We start from the raw sequence: 16,725 nt of genomic DNA on the forward strand, positions 1-16,725 counted from the left end.
CCATTTTGGCAGCCTAGCACAAATGGAGACACCTTTACACCATGGTGCAAGGATACCTGTGTTGTAGGCAGGATTGTTTTTGGGCAGGAAGGGCCACCTTCCTGCACAAAAACATTCCTGAGAAGTTTTGTCCTCTTTGTATATTTGCTACAGAGTGCAGCACACAGAGAAAGAGAAAAAACTAGGAGAAATAAAGATATTTCTCCTCATTGTGCCTCACCTGGAAAGGCGTATCTTTTAGGCGTACTTCCAGGTTTGATAAGTCTGGGAATGCGTACAAACCATGGGAGTTGCATGGGAACACCCCCCCATGCCCATGGAACGTCTCCCTTAGGCAGAGAAATGCAACACAGCATGTTGCACTGTGTTGCATTACTGCATATTTTTCAGGCAACGCATAGTGGCTTTGCCTGGCTTCAAAAATACGACTTTAGGTTTATCTCGCTCTTGCACCACTTTGCGTGGTGCATGAGCGATGCAAACCAGGACTTAAATAGGCCCCTAAATGTAAAGAAGTGCCTTCTGTAGTAGAGAAAGTTGCTGACTTGACTTGACTTGACTAGTTAAGGTATTAAACTCGTTATTGTTTTGCTCAAGACATCCTTAGTCTACTAGGGACAGCTATATCTCCTGAAGGATTTTTGATGAGTTGCTCTTTGAATCAAGGAGTAGGCAGTAATTCTTTCCAACGAGGTGTCTGTTTTTTTTGTCTGCAATGTTTTCCTCGTTCCAGGCTTTGGTGTGCATATTATTTTAAAGTACTAACATAGATTAAAACAGAATAATAATGAAATGTGACTATATAAATTGATGTGCAGCAAATAAAGATAGTTACACGAGCAGTTTTGGTCAATAGGATCTGGGGAAAGCAGAGAAACGTCGGCGAATATGAAGGGTCACCACATGCCAGAAAGGAATCCATGGGTAACCCTTGGCATTGTTTACCGTGTGGTTTTTCCAAGTCATTGTTTCCTTTGAGTCTGTAAATGTAGGTAACATGATTCCATGTTCTTTATCACACGAAGAAGAGCAAGTATCATCACAAATCTGGCTGTAACCAAGGTCATCATAAAGCCTATTGAAAGCTCCTGCACACGCGCAGGTCATGCTAGCACCAGTCAACACAGTATAAGCGGCTACTGCTACCTGCCTTTTGTGTGCACTATGATTGTCAATGAAGTCAGCATCAATGAGCCAGTAGCGGCTGCTCCCAGATCACTTACCTGCCTGCCAGCGCCTCTCCTCCGCCCTCTTCCTTGTATACCAGCAGGAAGCACCCAGGATCCCCTAAGTCAATCACAATGTTGCAATGCACTGTTGTGATTTTTCTTAGCACTGTGGTTCAGCACCTAGACAAGGACGTGAAGCCTTGGCATGTTCTCCACCCAAGCTGTACAATACAGCCAGTGGAGAAGATGCAAAGTGCGCAGGACTGTTTGGCTGTCCCAAGACAGCCTGCCAAACAGTCATGCACAATTAGAGAGTGCCAATACTCCTCTCCCCTGCGCTGCCCAGCCCCGCAAAACTGCCTCAGCACAGAAAAATAAAATGATAATAACATTACGCTATCATTTTATTTTTTGTTTTTTGCAGGGCTGAAAAGCAGTGGTGCAACGCTCCTCCGCCTTAGCGGAGGATCCACCCCTGCAATTAGCCGTAGGAGTTTACACAAGGTAGATGTTGTTTTAGTACTCCATAGATATTAGGAAATATAGAGTCACGCAAAAAAATATTTTGTGAGCACTGTAGCAACATCCTAGCAGACAAGCCTCATGCCACAAAATGGCAGTGGGTCTCTACATACATTGGACCAAAATCTTTCTTCAGTGTCACAAGCTTGAGGATTTATGAAAACGTCAGCCATTTACTCCCAATATCATTTTTCTCACTACTAGATTCATTAGGACTTTTTCCTGTGTTTTGTGGATAGCTTCCAGTGTTACTAGATTTGTTAAATTTTGAAAACATGCTTGGGTCAATAATGGCATTGTGTTGGTTGTCAGGTGTGCCTAAAAAGGCAGATGGAATAGCAGACTCAAATGGCTTCTCAGTTTTACTTGGTCTTGTCTGAGTCATAGTCATTTGGGACTCACACCTCACCTTCAGGGGTTGTGGTAAAATGTGAGTAATTTATGCTTCATTAACAATTCCTGCAGTCTCTCAGTTTCCGTTTCTTGACCCTGAGAAAGAATGACCATCTCTTCAAATAGGAGTTTGGCCGGGAACTTTCTTGGAAGTTGGGATTGTCTTTCCTTGCATTCAGATTATGTTTACTTCCCATTTTGGTGTTCTGTAAGCCTGAATGCTTACATATAGAAGTGAAATAGTTACTTAAGTCGAGAAAACTACGCTCAGGTACCTGCAGGTTGTCAACCTACTCGGCTATGTACACTCTTGTAATATGTATTAAAAGATGGAGAAATAGAAAAATATGTCAAATTTGGTATGTCAAACACTCTCGAATTTTAGGATGAAATTGAAGGACAGGGGAAGACAGCTATCCTGCATTACTTGCCTTATTTGCACCTGCTTTTTGAAAGACTATGGTGAACTTCTTGAACTAAAATATTAGCAACTGTTGAAAGAAAAAACAGTGAATTGACGGGTTAAGGTTTTGTTTTGCAGTTTTATATAGCGCAAACTCGACCTGAAGGTATTGGAGCTGCTTTACATGAGCACCAGTTACATTACACAAGGACACATTCATTTTTGTGAGCCACAGGGAGATTAAGTGATTTGCCCAGAATCACAGGATGTTGAGCGTCGACTCGAACCGCGTTCCCCAGCTTCAAGGTTGACCCCTCTAGTCCTTAGGCCACATCCTTTCTCTCTCTATGTCGTGCCAGGCCATCCAGTTCAAGCAGGTGCTTTCTCAGGACCACTGGTCAATGAATACGAACCTGTTGGATTTGAGGAACAATCCTTCTTAGGTCTTCTTATTGATTGCCTTGCAAATCCCAGCTTGGGTGTAAAGGACAATCTGTGCCAACTTGGGATTCTGAGCTTTTCAGGTAATTTCCGTACAAGCAGGTTTGCACTGATTCCACCAGGTTTCACTTGGAGAATATTGCTTACACAATCAAAACCCTCACATTCTGAATTGGAAAGGGGCATTTAGTTGCGGGTGCTGCCAATGTACAGTGGTCGTGTGGTGTGGCAGCAGCGGTGGTGGGTGGATGGATTAATAATAAAAAAACAACTTACCTGATAACAACCGGCCAGCTACCTCACGCCTCAGTGCTCTTCTGCTCTTCCTGCTCCCAGCAGTCCCATCACGGACTCCCCATCCAATCCAGATGCTTCTATCATGATATGAGAGCAGCATGGGGATTGGCCTGAGTGGGCTGGTTTGACACTCCCTCAGGCACAGCGAGTATGTGTTGTTTCTCCACCGACTGTGAAAGACAGCTGGGTTGGAGAAACCTAAATGCGCATGTCTGTTTGGCCGGCCTTAGGCAGCCTGCCAAACAGACATGCACATTTACAAGTGTCCACTACTCCTCCCTGCCCTTGCCCTGTCAACAGAGGATTGCCCGGCCCTGCCCCAGACTTAGCAGCATTGGCTGCCAATGAAAAATAAAGTATAATAATATTTTTTATTTTTTTATTCTGCACTAAGTGGGGCGCTGCTCCACTGCTATTACGGAGTAGCTGCCGCTGGGGTTATTGCCGTATTATCCTGCATTGCGGGGTTGTGAAAATCAGCATGATTATTTATCCCACAATCTTGACATTTACTGTGTGCAAGAGTATTGCACCAGATTTCCGCAGTACTCGTAATGAGCCGCTTAGTGGTCTGTAAGCAGGCCAAATCTTAAACCTGGTATGTAATAGTCAATCCTCTGTAGTTCAAAACAGATAAAACATACAATTCTTTTGAATGTTGCGTTAATATCCTAGATCGGTTTCTGCCCACCCAAATATATCAAAGGCTAAAGAGTGGGTCGTTCGTGAATAGAAACAAAAATATCTAGTGGATGATGATGATGATGACAACAGCAATTTGTCACATACACAGCTACTCCAAGGAGCGTCCTGGTATGAGTGGAGTCCTTCCTGCTTGGATATGTTTAATTTGAATTTCACTGTGGACATGGCATTCAAACAACCCTGCCTGAGATTTTGGAAAGGCTGGCATCGGCAAGGGTTTGGGGGAACCAGCAGTCCTAACGTCATTGGACTTGTTAGCAGCCATCTAAGCAGCTTCTCAGCGCTTCTTTATGTATCCCATGTGTCATGAGCCGACATGGGGCAGGAGAAAGACATTCTCGCTGGTTTCTTTTTTGTGGGACCGTTAATAGCCGATCAAGCTTTTTAAATCCAATCCGTGGAACCCTGGAGTACCCCACATTTCTTTACTCCTCTTCATTGGGTATGTGTTCCTATTGTCCACAAAGAGTAGGTTGTTCAAGGTGGAGTACCAAATGTACATCAGTTATACCCAACTGCTTTTGCAGATTGAGGCGGTTGAGTAAGGCAATGGTAGGTTTGCACCTTCCTGTGAAATCCCAAGGTGAATGGGGAGAGTAGAACAACATCTAATGGTTTTAGAGGTATTAGTGCATGATTGCCAACTTTCTCCCCGATTCCCTTTGCCTAGTAGAACATTTGGGTCAACTGACTGAGATATTTCTGTGAAAATCAGACGGGGGGAGCGGGGGGAGGGGAGATCTGCAACTCTTGCTGGAGCTTGCGCAAAAGGGGAGACAACCTTGGTGTCTGGTACACGGACACTCGCTAGGGCCAGCTGCAGTTTTCTTCGGAAAACATTGGGCCCTGAAACGTATTCTCTTAAAAATTAAGTACAGGACCCCATACTGGGGCGTTTCCTGGTCTGGACACTGATCCTTTTAATTTAAGGTTATGCAAATTATATATGTTTGGGCTTTCTGAACATGAGAGCACAAAACTGTACATGCTAAAAAAAACTACACATGCATTTTGATTTTCAGACTGAGAAAATAGGGCTCATCTGCTATGAGACTGCATCACTTCCATACAGCCTTACAGAGCTAGAGGCCATTGATATTAGAAGGCTTTTAAAGGTTCAAATACCCTAAGGGCCATATATATGACAATTTTGACGCTGCACAGCAAGTCGCCTTGCTACGCTGTCCTGCATCACAGGGAAAGGGCAGGGATGCACCATATTTATCCAATACAGCGCATTCCTGTCCTTTTTGTTTGCGCCGGTGCCATTTTGGCAGCCTAGCACAAATGGAGACACCTTTACACCATGGTGCAAGGATACCTGTGTTGTAGGCAGGATTGTTTTTGGGCAGGAAGGGCCACCTTCCTGCACAAAAACATTCCTGAGAAGTTTTGTCCTCTTTGTATATTTGCTACAGAGTGCAGCACACAGAGAAAGAGAAAAAACTAGGAGAAATAAAGATATTTCTCCTCATTGTGCCTCACCTGGAAAGGCGTATCTTTTAGGCGTACTTCCAGGTTTGATAAGTCTGGGAATGCGTACAAACCATGGGAGTTGCATGGGAACACCCCCCCATGCCCATGGAACGTCTCCCTTAGGCAGAGAAATGCAACACAGCATGTTGCACTGTGTTGCATTACTGCATATTTTTCAGGCAACGCATAGTGGCTTTGCCTGGCTTCAAAAATACGACTTTAGGTTTATCTCGCTCTTGCACCACTTTGCGTGGTGCATGAGCGATGCAAACCAGGACTTAAATAGGCCCCTAAATGTAAAGAAGTGCCTTCTGTAGTAGAGAAAGTTGCTGACTTGACTTGACTTGACTAGTTAAGGTATTAAACTCGTTATTGTTTTGCTCAAGACATCCTTAGTCTACTAGGGACAGCTATATCTCCTGAAGGATTTTTGATGAGTTGCTCTTTGAATCAAGGAGTAGGCAGTAATTCTTTCCAACGAGGTGTCTGTTTTTTTTGTCTGCAATGTTTTCCTCGTTCCAGGCTTTGGTGTGCATATTATTTTAAAGTACTAACATAGATTAAAACAGAATAATAATGAAATGTGACTATATAAATTGATGTGCAGCAAATAAAGATAGTTACACGAGCAGTTTTGGTCAATAGGATCTGGGGAAAGCAGAGAAACGTCGGCGAATATGAAGGGTCACCACATGCCAGAAAGGAATCCATGGGTAACCCTTGGCATTGTTTACCGTGTGGTTTTTCCAAGTCATTGTTTCCTTTGAGTCTGTAAATGTAGGTAACATGATTCCATGTTCTTTATCACACGAAGAAGAGCAAGTATCATCACAAATCTGGCTGTAACCAAGGTCATCATAAAGCCTATTGAAAGCTCCTGCACACGCGCAGGTCATGCTAGCACCAGTCAACACAGTATAAGCGGCTACTGCTACCTGCCTTTTGTGTGCACTATGATTGTCAATGAAGTCAGCATCAATGAGCCAGTAGCGGCTGCTCCCAGATCACTTACCTGCCTGCCAGCGCCTCTCCTCCGCCCTCTTCCTTGTATACCAGCAGGAAGCACCCAGGATCCCCTAAGTCAATCACAATGTTGCAATGCACTGTTGTGATTTTTCTTAGCACTGTGGTTCAGCACCTAGACAAGGACGTGAAGCCTTGGCATGTTCTCCACCCAAGCTGTACAATACAGCCAGTGGAGAAGATGCAAAGTGCGCAGGACTGTTTGGCTGTCCCAAGACAGCCTGCCAAACAGTCATGCACAATTAGAGAGTGCCAATACTCCTCTCCCCTGCGCTGCCCAGCCCCGCAAAACTGCCTCAGCACAGAAAAATAAAATGATAATAACATTACGCTATCATTTTATTTTTTGTTTTTTGCAGGGCTGAAAAGCAGTGGTGCAACGCTCCTCCGCCTTAGCGGAGGATCCACCCCTGCAATTAGCCGTAGGAGTTTACACAAGGTAGATGTTGTTTTAGTACTCCATAGATATTAGGAAATATAGAGTCACGCAAAAAAATATTTTGTGAGCACTGTAGCAACATCCTAGCAGACAAGCCTCATGCCACAAAATGGCAGTGGGTCTCTTATTACTTATTAAACTCAGCAAATTCCAGTTTACTTTTGCTGTCTGAAAATATAGTGAGACACCTGCCTATCAAGCGCATGACAATCATACAAGTGTTCCCTTACTATTGTGCATGCTACGCTATCTTACTGCGTAAAATGCCTGATATTCAGCCCTGCAACAACTTGTTGAAACACTTTTGTTGCAGTTTGTACCATAGCCATTACTCTCACAAACAGCGGTCTGCTCGACACTGACATGTTTTAAGGCATGGGCAAAGTGGGCTCAGGCTCAGGGCCCCAGCCTTTCGGGAGGGCCCCCGGGTAGAGCCATTTCTGTTATGCAGAGTCTTGCCCTGATGTCCTTGAATAATTCTTAAAGAGACTGTTTTAAATATTGTTTTCCTTCAATTTATTTTGTAATTTAGGTGATATGTGAGATTCTATTAGATACATTTTGCAGACAAATGGTGTGTTTATGTTTAATGCAACATCCATAAAAAAAGTTTCTTTTAGATTAAAACAGGACCTCACAGATGAGAAATCGGAAAGGGTCACCAATTTAATTTGTAGTAATATAAGTGAGCCGCTGCTGTGTCACAATATTGGAAATACACGTCCCTGTCCCTGAATATTAAACATAAACACATTTAGAAGTTGAACCAGTGTGCTTGTGCACTGTCAGTGACCTATCCAAAGAAGGCATGAAAGAGCTGACACTGGATCAAAAATTCAAAGCTGTTCCGAGCAACCGTCCCCAAAATAGGTTTGGCCAGGCCCCCCCAAAATCCTTAAAATGCCCCTGGCTAGGCATCCGTACTTGTTTATCAGTCATCTTACTTTGTGTTTGCTTAACCTCTTCGACGCTGATGACGGAACCGCTCCGTCATCAGCCGCGGTGGCGCTGTGCTGATGACGGAGTGGTTCCGTCATGGCCCGCCCGACGCGTCTGCACGGATTCCGCGCCTGGGCTGGGCGTTCTATTGAGCGGGTGGGGCCATGACAGAACTGCTTCGTCATCAGCACAGCTCACCCAAGGCTGGTGACGGAGCGGTTCCTTCACCAGCGTGTGAGTGCCGCGCGGCCCCCCCCCCGCCCCCGTAGCGCTGCGGCGGAATAGCCGCCGCAGCGAAGGTGTTAACGCTGAGCTGTGCTATTGTGACCTGTTTACGAGTGAAATCTGAGTTTCCTGCCGGTTGTACTGTCTTTAACCTACTTCACTTCCCTTTGTCTTTGTGCTCAGAGTCTCCATGGTGCTCTCCCATTAAGGTGAAAAATGGGCACGCGAGCTGCAGAGCGCCTCGAGGATTCTACTATAAAACCGTGCGGGGGACCGCATGCGACATTCACTGTCAGAAGGGCTTCGAGCTGCACGGCTCCTCGCAAATCATTTGTCAAGAAAACAGACGCTGGTCGGACAAGTATGCCTGCAAACGTGAGTGGGTTGAGCTATTGACTTTGCTTTCAGACAAATCTCTTTTAGGAGCAAGGGATGTTCCACAAGCTGATTATATTTGTCATTTAAGATGTAAATGTAGATTAAAAAAGAACACTTACATGTAGAAATGTAAACCGGTGCCATACGGGATAAAGAAAAACAGACAGTTATCTTTGCCTAGTTCTGCTTTGAAAACAATCACGAACAATAGGCATTCTAGAATGCTCTCTCACGATGCCAGCTTAGGTTTTGAGACTTATTGTGACCTCATTCACCGAATGCCCCTTTCAAGATTCTCAGAGCATGAAATGGCATTATATGAGGGACAAAACTTGATTTGTAAATATCATGTTTTTCAGATTTTCTCCTGTCGCGCGCTCTCTCTCTCTCTCTCTCTCTCTCGCTCTCTCTCTCTCTCTCTTATATATATATATATATATATATATATATATATATATAAATATAAATAACGTGGCATGAAAGTAGAAATTCACTCCGAAAGCGTGCTTTTGTTAGTTTGGTGTAAATCCATTCAGTTGATTTTGAGAAATTGGGCCCACATGCATCAAGCACTTTTTCATTCGCAAACGGTGCGATTCCTTAAAATCGGCCGTTTGTGAATGCAAAAGTGCTTTTTGGGATGCATGAAGCAATTTTAGAATTCGTAACATGTTTGCGAATTCTAAAATTGCGGGTGCTTTTAAGAAGTCGCAGATGTGCGATTTCTTAAAAGCAATGCATCATTATTTTAAAAAGTGAAAATTCGCAAATAGGGTGCCAAATTTACCGAGTGGTTGAACCACTCGGTAAATTTGGAAAAAGTGTTTAAAATGTTGAAAATGCTTTTTTTTCAACATTCATGTTACGGACACACATGTCCTTAGGACATGTGTGTGTGCAACATGATGCGAAAAATACATTTCAGGGGTGCATGGGGGGGTCCTTTGGACCCCCCCCTGCACCCATGAAATTTTCTAAGTGCCACTCGCAATTTGCATTGACTCCTATGGGCCTTTTGGCCCATAGGAATCAATGGGAATTGCGAAAATTAATTTAAGAATTCGGTATTTCTTTGGGATTCGGTAAAAATTGCGATTTTTACCGCATCACAAAGAAATACCGAAAAAAATGATGCATAGCATTTTGCACTTCTTAGTTTGCGATTCCTTATTTTTCGCAAATTAAGAAATGCAAAATGACACAATGATGCATGTGGGCCTTGGTGTTTAAAAAGTTGCCGGAGGGCTCTGTCAATCAAATTTTGAATTATTTGCTAAATGTGTGATAGGCAAGAAAAGGTCTCTGATTCTTTCTTTTTTTTCAACCTACTAGACATTTCACCCTGTGGAATAAATGTACTATGCCCCTTAGGGGCCCCCCTCAGAGGATTTGACCCGTGGTTTATAGTCAAAGGAATTGAAAACTGGAGTACCTTAAAAGAAAAAGTGCTAAGAAAAGCACATGACTCACAAATCAAAAGGAAATTGATTCAACCGCCAATTTGTGAAAAATTGCATGTTACTCTTGAATTTTACAATGGATGCAAAAAAGTCAGATTGCATATTAGGCTGAGAGACCGAGGAGTGGCTCGGTGGGGAATTGTCCCTTAGAGCAAGTGGGGTACATGGCATAACTGCACCAACCTCTGCCATGCATGGCTGAAGACAAGCGCTACAGCGCTTGTGTGCCTGTTGCAGTTTGCAATCAACCCCTATTGCGCACAGCCAAAGGCCATGTGCAGCGAGGGTGGCCAATCCATGCTGGGTTAGTCACAAACCCTGCTGCGGGCAAGACCCACACCCAACATACACTGCTCAAGGGAGATTGCTGTACGCAGCGGGTTGCCCACCTGTTTTCAACCCCTACGCCGCACGGCCAGCGTATGTGCTCAGCGGGGGTTGAGCACCCAATCCCGGCTTTGCACGTCCAAAGAGTCACTCTAACTGATATATATAACCATGACATTGAGGATGCACCTTACATTTTGAATTACCTGTCTGTTTAGGTTTTGTTTACTAGCCACTGTCAAAGTACTAGCCAACTTCACCTCCCCATTTACCATTGCTGTTTAGGAGACGTTATTGAGAATTTGTAAGAGACAGCATAATGGCCTTATATACAAACTGAAATCAAGAAGACCTGTGGAAACTTATGCTAAGTGTGAAAGAGGGGAATCATAGCCTCTCAAAAGCCTCCTACTAACCATCGCCTTCTTTATCCAAGGCGTGAAATGTTAAAGTGTGACATAGCATCTGCATACCCATTGGGACTCTTCCACATATCCCCCATGATTTTTTGAGAGTAACACTAATTCATATTTCTGATTCCATTTTTAGAGATCCGCTGCCACTCACTTACCATGCCACAGAACGGGGGATTCAAATGTTCCGATGGGTCATATTTTGGCTCCCGCTGCGAATACTACTGTTCCCCCGGGTACCAGCTGAAGGGTGACAGGGTTGTTACCTGCAGGGACAACAAAGCCTGGAGTGGGAGGCCAGCGACCTGTACCGGTGAGTAATTAAGATGTGATTCTCCAAATTATATTTTCCATTTGCAGAAATAGGCAGTAAATGGTTAAGGCACGACTACCCTACATAGCATCCACATTGGAGCATCTTGGTAGCCTTGCTTTTAACGACTTTAAAAAAATCATCATCAAAAAACTTTCGCAACTATGTTGTGATGCTACTCTTAACAACATATTCTGATACAAATCTTTAGATTTCTGTGTGGTTGTCTTCCTGCTAGGGTGACCTAAAGCTTACCCGCAAAAGCTTTCGCTGCCCATCCTCTGTTTCAACCAAAGGTTGGGTGTGACAGTGTTGTCTTTCCTGCCAAATATAACATTATGCTAAATATGCTTCCTTTTCTTGCGTTCTGTGGTACTGCCATTTTGTGGCATGTGACGTGTCTGCTATGATGTTGCTTAAGTGCCCACATAAAAGATTTTATTGTGTGAATCTATGTTTCCTAATATCTATGTAGTTCTATATCAACATCTGTCCAGTGTTCTTTACAATAAATGTAGCATCTAGAAATCCTATCGGGAACATTAAGATATTGCCTCTAACCACTTTATTTATCTTTTTCCACACCACAGTATGTTCCATATGGGCACTTTTAATGACCACTTCCTTTTGGGCAGGTATTCACTTATTATACTTAACAGCATTTGAAGTGACTTTCATCAAATTGCTTTTTGGTCTACATTTTAAAAACATGGCCGTACTTCACGCAAATATTATTACAATAAATCAAAGTTAAAAATGTAAAAGGCAATTGCACTAAAATCACAAACTACCATACATGGTTCATTAAAAAAGGAAACTATATTTAACAGAAGATTTATTGTAGTGCACAGCATTGATCAGTCTTATAAATAACCACGGTGACTCCATGCATTTTTCTTACTGCCCTTCGGCTCGGGTGGTACTCACATGAAGAGAAGCACTACAGGCCTTAAACAGCGAGACGGCAGGCTCTCCTGACCAAAGATAGTCAAAAGGGGGAATCCCTGGAGTCAACTGGTCAACAGATGACTATTGGCCTATTTTATTAAAGAGGAAAAGGTCACGGAGTGCAATGGGTATTTAAATGAACATAGAAATTGGTTTCCACACAGAAAATAGAATCGTTAACAATCTATATTTATTAAAATTACAATCAATAACACAATAAAAAGCAAAGCAAATTCATACAATTTTTGCAGTACAGTTTAAAATCCAAGGGATCCTTGGAGGGGTACAGATAAATATTCAACAATGTTACACAAACACAATATTACAGTACACAATAAATAGGGACACAATCAAAGTATATTCACACTAATTAGATAACAAACTACACTTAATATAAAAAAAAACCCTAATGCATACGTGGCCCACCGGATATCTATGCCACTGTGTTTTACCAGATCCAATGGCCTGAAACAGTTCTATTGCTATAAAGCTTTAGTGGAAAAATGAAATACCCATCTAAAGTTATAGCCGGCCCTGACTGGATTCTATTAAACAAGAAACAGTGCGTCGACGCGTTTCGGTGCTGTGCAGTTGATTTTGCGGCACCTTCCTCAGGACTTCTTTTTTCTGGGGTTTCGGGGAACGGCTGGTTACACCGTATCTGTAGATATATTGGGAGAGATGTACGAAATCAATTATCGTGCATAATACCTGTTTATCTATTTCATGAAGGGGTGGTTTTCTAATTTTTCAAATACCCTTTATCGCTTCCCCCCTCTGTGTTTAGCTACCAATGTTGTCTGACAATTCATATTTGCTGAATACACATTTGGTCACTCTTGGTATGTTAACCGGTACATCAAACTGCTCAATTTTGTTTGCATTGTCCACTACTGTTACTTTAGGACAATCCCATTTGCCATAAAACAGTTGGGCAACTCGCACACCAATCCCTCCGAGTCTTTTTCGGTGTGGAAAACCTTTTGATTCAAGGGGGACTATTACACCCAGGGACCCGAAGGAGGTAGGAAATGCGATTTCTCACCCTCAGTGTCGTATGGGGGACGTTCCAGGATGGGGTCTGTTTAAAATTTCACTTCGCTTCTGCAAATAATGTTCTTGAAGCCTTCTGTCAAATAACCAGATATTTTTATTAGGGATAAGATGACATATCCTGTGCTCTACCAACTAGGCGGGTCTCTATGTTTGCATAATTACCTCTCTCCTAAATTGGGAGCTCCTTGTCTTGGGGTTCCTTTCTTTGAGAATGTCAGGCGTTTTCTCAATTTTCATGTATCTGTGGTATTAATGTACATCGCATATTTATACCTTACAGTGTCTTAAGTATACACCTAGATCTAATCAAAAAAGCTTTATGTTGAGAGTGTCTTACCTCCTATAATTTTAAAACGTTCTTTGAACGGGCATACAATGTTGCTGGTCTATTCCAGAACTGGATATGTTCTGTTGAATAAAAAAAAATGTGACACAGTCATTCTCTACTTGTGTGTTAAATACTGCAAGATATTCTGATCTTAACTCTGTTGGTGGCCCTGGGGTCTAACTAGCACCTCTCTTTTTGATGCTCTCTTCTGTTTACTACTGTGATGCGCCCTCTCTCCTGATTGGCTCCATAATGTGCAAATTCCTATTAATTGCCCCTATTCTGTTGCTGTTTGGAAGAACCACATCATTATTTATATTAGTGCTCCCTGTACAGCTAAGGTTTAAGTCTAAAACTCAGAGTCCTCACCCAGGACCAGTGATGAATACCAAGAGTTATACCTCCTTTATATCATTAGATGGTATTAAAGCTACCTAAAGGATATTATACCTGGGGACAATATATCCTGTTGTTTAAATTATACTCTAAGTGGATTCCCCTACTTAAAGGGCATATGGGCTTGGAATTCACTTACCGGAATAGCGCTGTGGTCGTGCTTCTGCCTCGTTCGTTCACTTGCTCTAGTGTGTGGTGTTTAGTGCATGTATTTATACCTACCCCTAATTGCTAAAGTGTTTGCACCTGTCAGAAGGAGCGTCGATTTCGCGCTTCATTTCAAACCGCCAACGTGGGCGCCATCTTTGAACGGTGTTGGGGGCCGTTTTTAATGCCAAGAAACCTGCCCGTGTGCTGTTTCTGTATATAAGTTCGTCACCCGAAATATGAGTATATTGGTCTTCCGATAATTCAGGAAATATATAACGCTGATATATGTTTGGATTGCCGAACCGGGCCGAATCCAAACTTTAAAGGAGCTCCGATTTCGCGCTACATTACACGCCGCCAACGTGGGCGCCATTTTTGAACGGTATTGAGGGCCGTTTTTGATGCCATGAGATCTGCCCGTGTGCTGTTTGTGTATATAGGTTTGTCACCCGAGATATAAATGTATTTATCTTCCAATAATTCGGGAAATATATAACACTAATATATGTTTGGACTGCCGAAACGGGCCGAATCAGAAATAGGTGTCGTATTGTAGTACAATTGCGTGGCATAGAGAGAATTGCTCTCACGCTCATTTCTGGTCTTGATTTGTTGAAAAATAGCTGAAATAATATCGACGTGTATAGTTTGGAGGGTCCAGGTCTCCAAATGAATATTTTATTTGGACCAATGGGCCGCCCCGATATGTTCCCTTACTGTGGGCTCCATCTTAGACTAGTGGTTTAAATGTACATATGCAGCGCTTTTGAATCAATTTTAAGTGCATTTTCCTCTAGGTGATAACTTAGTCCTCCGTCATCCATGTGTGCATACGGGAGGAGTCACTTACAGGTGTCAATGGTTCTGCCAGCGTTTTTTGTTCAGACTGAGAATTTAAAAATTTTTCAGAACTTGGTTCCTTTTAATGGATGGCTATCTGCCTGTGGTTCAGTTAGTTGGATCAGAGAAATGGAAAGGAGGTATCATTGTGGGATAGGCTGCCTAAATGAGAGCCTCCCACTCTTCCCTAGAATTTAACCCTTTCCTGATGGTATTGAATTTAACCATATACCATTGTTCCTGTAATTTTCGTCTCTTAGTACTATCTCCTGATCTTGTGAGTTCCCTAATTCTTTCCAAAATGACCCATCTAAGGTCCTTTATTGTGTGTCCATTTTCTTTCCAATGAGACACCAAAGGGGCATTTTCTTTGTTGTTATTTATCGCAGATTTGTGTTCCCCTATCCTAAGCCTCACTTCTCTGCCAGTTTCGCCAATATATGCCTGGTTGCACGGGCATAGGATCATATATATCACATTCTTTGTTTTGCAGTTATTCAGGGTGGTGATTGTATGTGTGGTACCATTATGTGCCACTGTTTTCGTCACTATGCATAACTCGCAAATGCAGCAGTTTCCACACTTATTGTTACCTGTTGCTTTCTGTCCACTCAGGGTGGTTTGGGTCTCTATCCTGTCCTCTCTGTATGTGTGCACAAGATTGGACCTCAGGTTTTTATTCTTCCTGTACGCATACAGGGGACGCTCAAGGGGAGTAACGTCTGGGCCATTGTTTAGAATTTTCCAATTGTGATTGATGATATTCTTGATTTGGTTGGCTATGACTGAGTGTTGGCTCACCATCACTATTTTATCCTGTGTCTTCTTGTTGTCTGTTTTTTTGATGAGACAATCCCTATTGTAGTACTGTGCTCTTTTGAGCGAGTGGTTAATCAGTTTTTTGGGATAACCTCGGTCCTTAAATTTCTTTTTCATTTCTTGGGCATGTTTGTGGAAATCTGCTAGATCCGTACAATTTCTTCTGAGCCGAAGAAACTCGCCAAATGGTATCGAGTCCTTCTGGCTCTTGGGATGGTAACTGGAGTAATGTAGGATTGTGTTCCTATCAGACTCCTTCTTGTACAATTCCACTTTCAGTTGATGATCTTGGCTCTTAATACATATGTCCAGGAAATTGACCTTGGACCTACTGTGCACTGCTGTAAATCTGAGGTTGGGATCCCCTAAGTTGAGCCAACTGAGGAATTCTTCTAATAGCTCTACGGTTCCCTGCCATATGAAAAATATATCATCAATGAAGCGAGCCCAATTTCGAATATTTTCGAAAAATGGACTCACTTCATTGTATACGTGCATGTTCTCAAACAGGCTAACGTATATGCAGGCCAGGCTGGGCGCACATGTTGCGCCCATACTGGTCCCCTTCTTCTGGATATAGAGGTCTTTTTTAAAGAGAAAAATGTTGTTCAGTAAGACCATCGATACACATTGGACAATGAACTCTTTGTTGCCACCTCGTATGTCTGTCTCTTCCAGGAGGTTCCTAACTGCCATAATGGTGTCTTTTTGTGGTATGTTAGAGTAGAGTGACTCTACGTCGAGAGTCACCATCAGTTCATTTTCTTCATTGAAGGGGATCCCTTCCACTTTGGCTATCATATCCGCCGTGTCTCAGATATATGACTTTTGCTCAGCTACTAAGGGTTTTAGGAATCTGTCCGCATATTGACTTAAGGGTTCCAACAAAGAATCGATCGACGCCACTATCGGTCTAAGGGGGGGGGGGGTCACTAAGGCTCTTGTGGACCTTGGGTAGTCCGTAAAATGCGGGGATTTTGGGGTTAGTATTGTTGAGAAATTTCCACTCCTCTTCAGAAATTTTATTCTCCTCTAGGGCTTTGTGGAGTAATGTATCTACATCTTTCTTTAGTTTGTTTAGTCTCGATTGGGAAACTCTCGAGTAGTGCACTTCGTTAGAAAGGAGGGTGAGTGCTCTCTGATCGTAGTCAGATGTGTCAAAAACTACTACACCTCCCCCCTTATCAGCGGGTTTTATTGTTATACTACTGTCCTCGGACAGGGACTTGATGGCCTCTCTCTGATCTTTACTGATGTTATGCTGT

At 42.9% G+C, this 16,725-nt stretch overlaps 1 protein-coding gene across 2 annotated transcripts in view; it reads left to right on the forward strand.

Annotated features, from left to right (window-relative positions):
* The window catches only part of SRPX (sushi repeat containing protein X-linked), a 401,322-nt gene that overhangs the window by 215,363 nt on the left and 169,234 nt on the right, over positions 1–16,725 (forward strand). For both annotated transcript variants that reach the window (XM_086934154.1, XM_086934155.1), the window contains 2 exons: positions 8,216–8,407; positions 10,747–10,923. In XM_086934154.1, coding sequence (XP_086790280.1) covers positions 8,216–8,407; positions 10,747–10,923 — 369 coding nt within the window. The remainder of the gene's footprint in view (positions 1–8,215; positions 8,408–10,746; positions 10,924–16,725) is intronic.

The sequence above is a fragment of the Lissotriton vulgaris genome, chromosome 8 (assembly GCF_964263255.1).
Source record: "Lissotriton vulgaris chromosome 8, aLisVul1.2, whole genome shotgun sequence".
Taxonomy (NCBI): Eukaryota; Metazoa; Chordata; class Amphibia; order Caudata; family Salamandridae; genus Lissotriton; species Lissotriton vulgaris.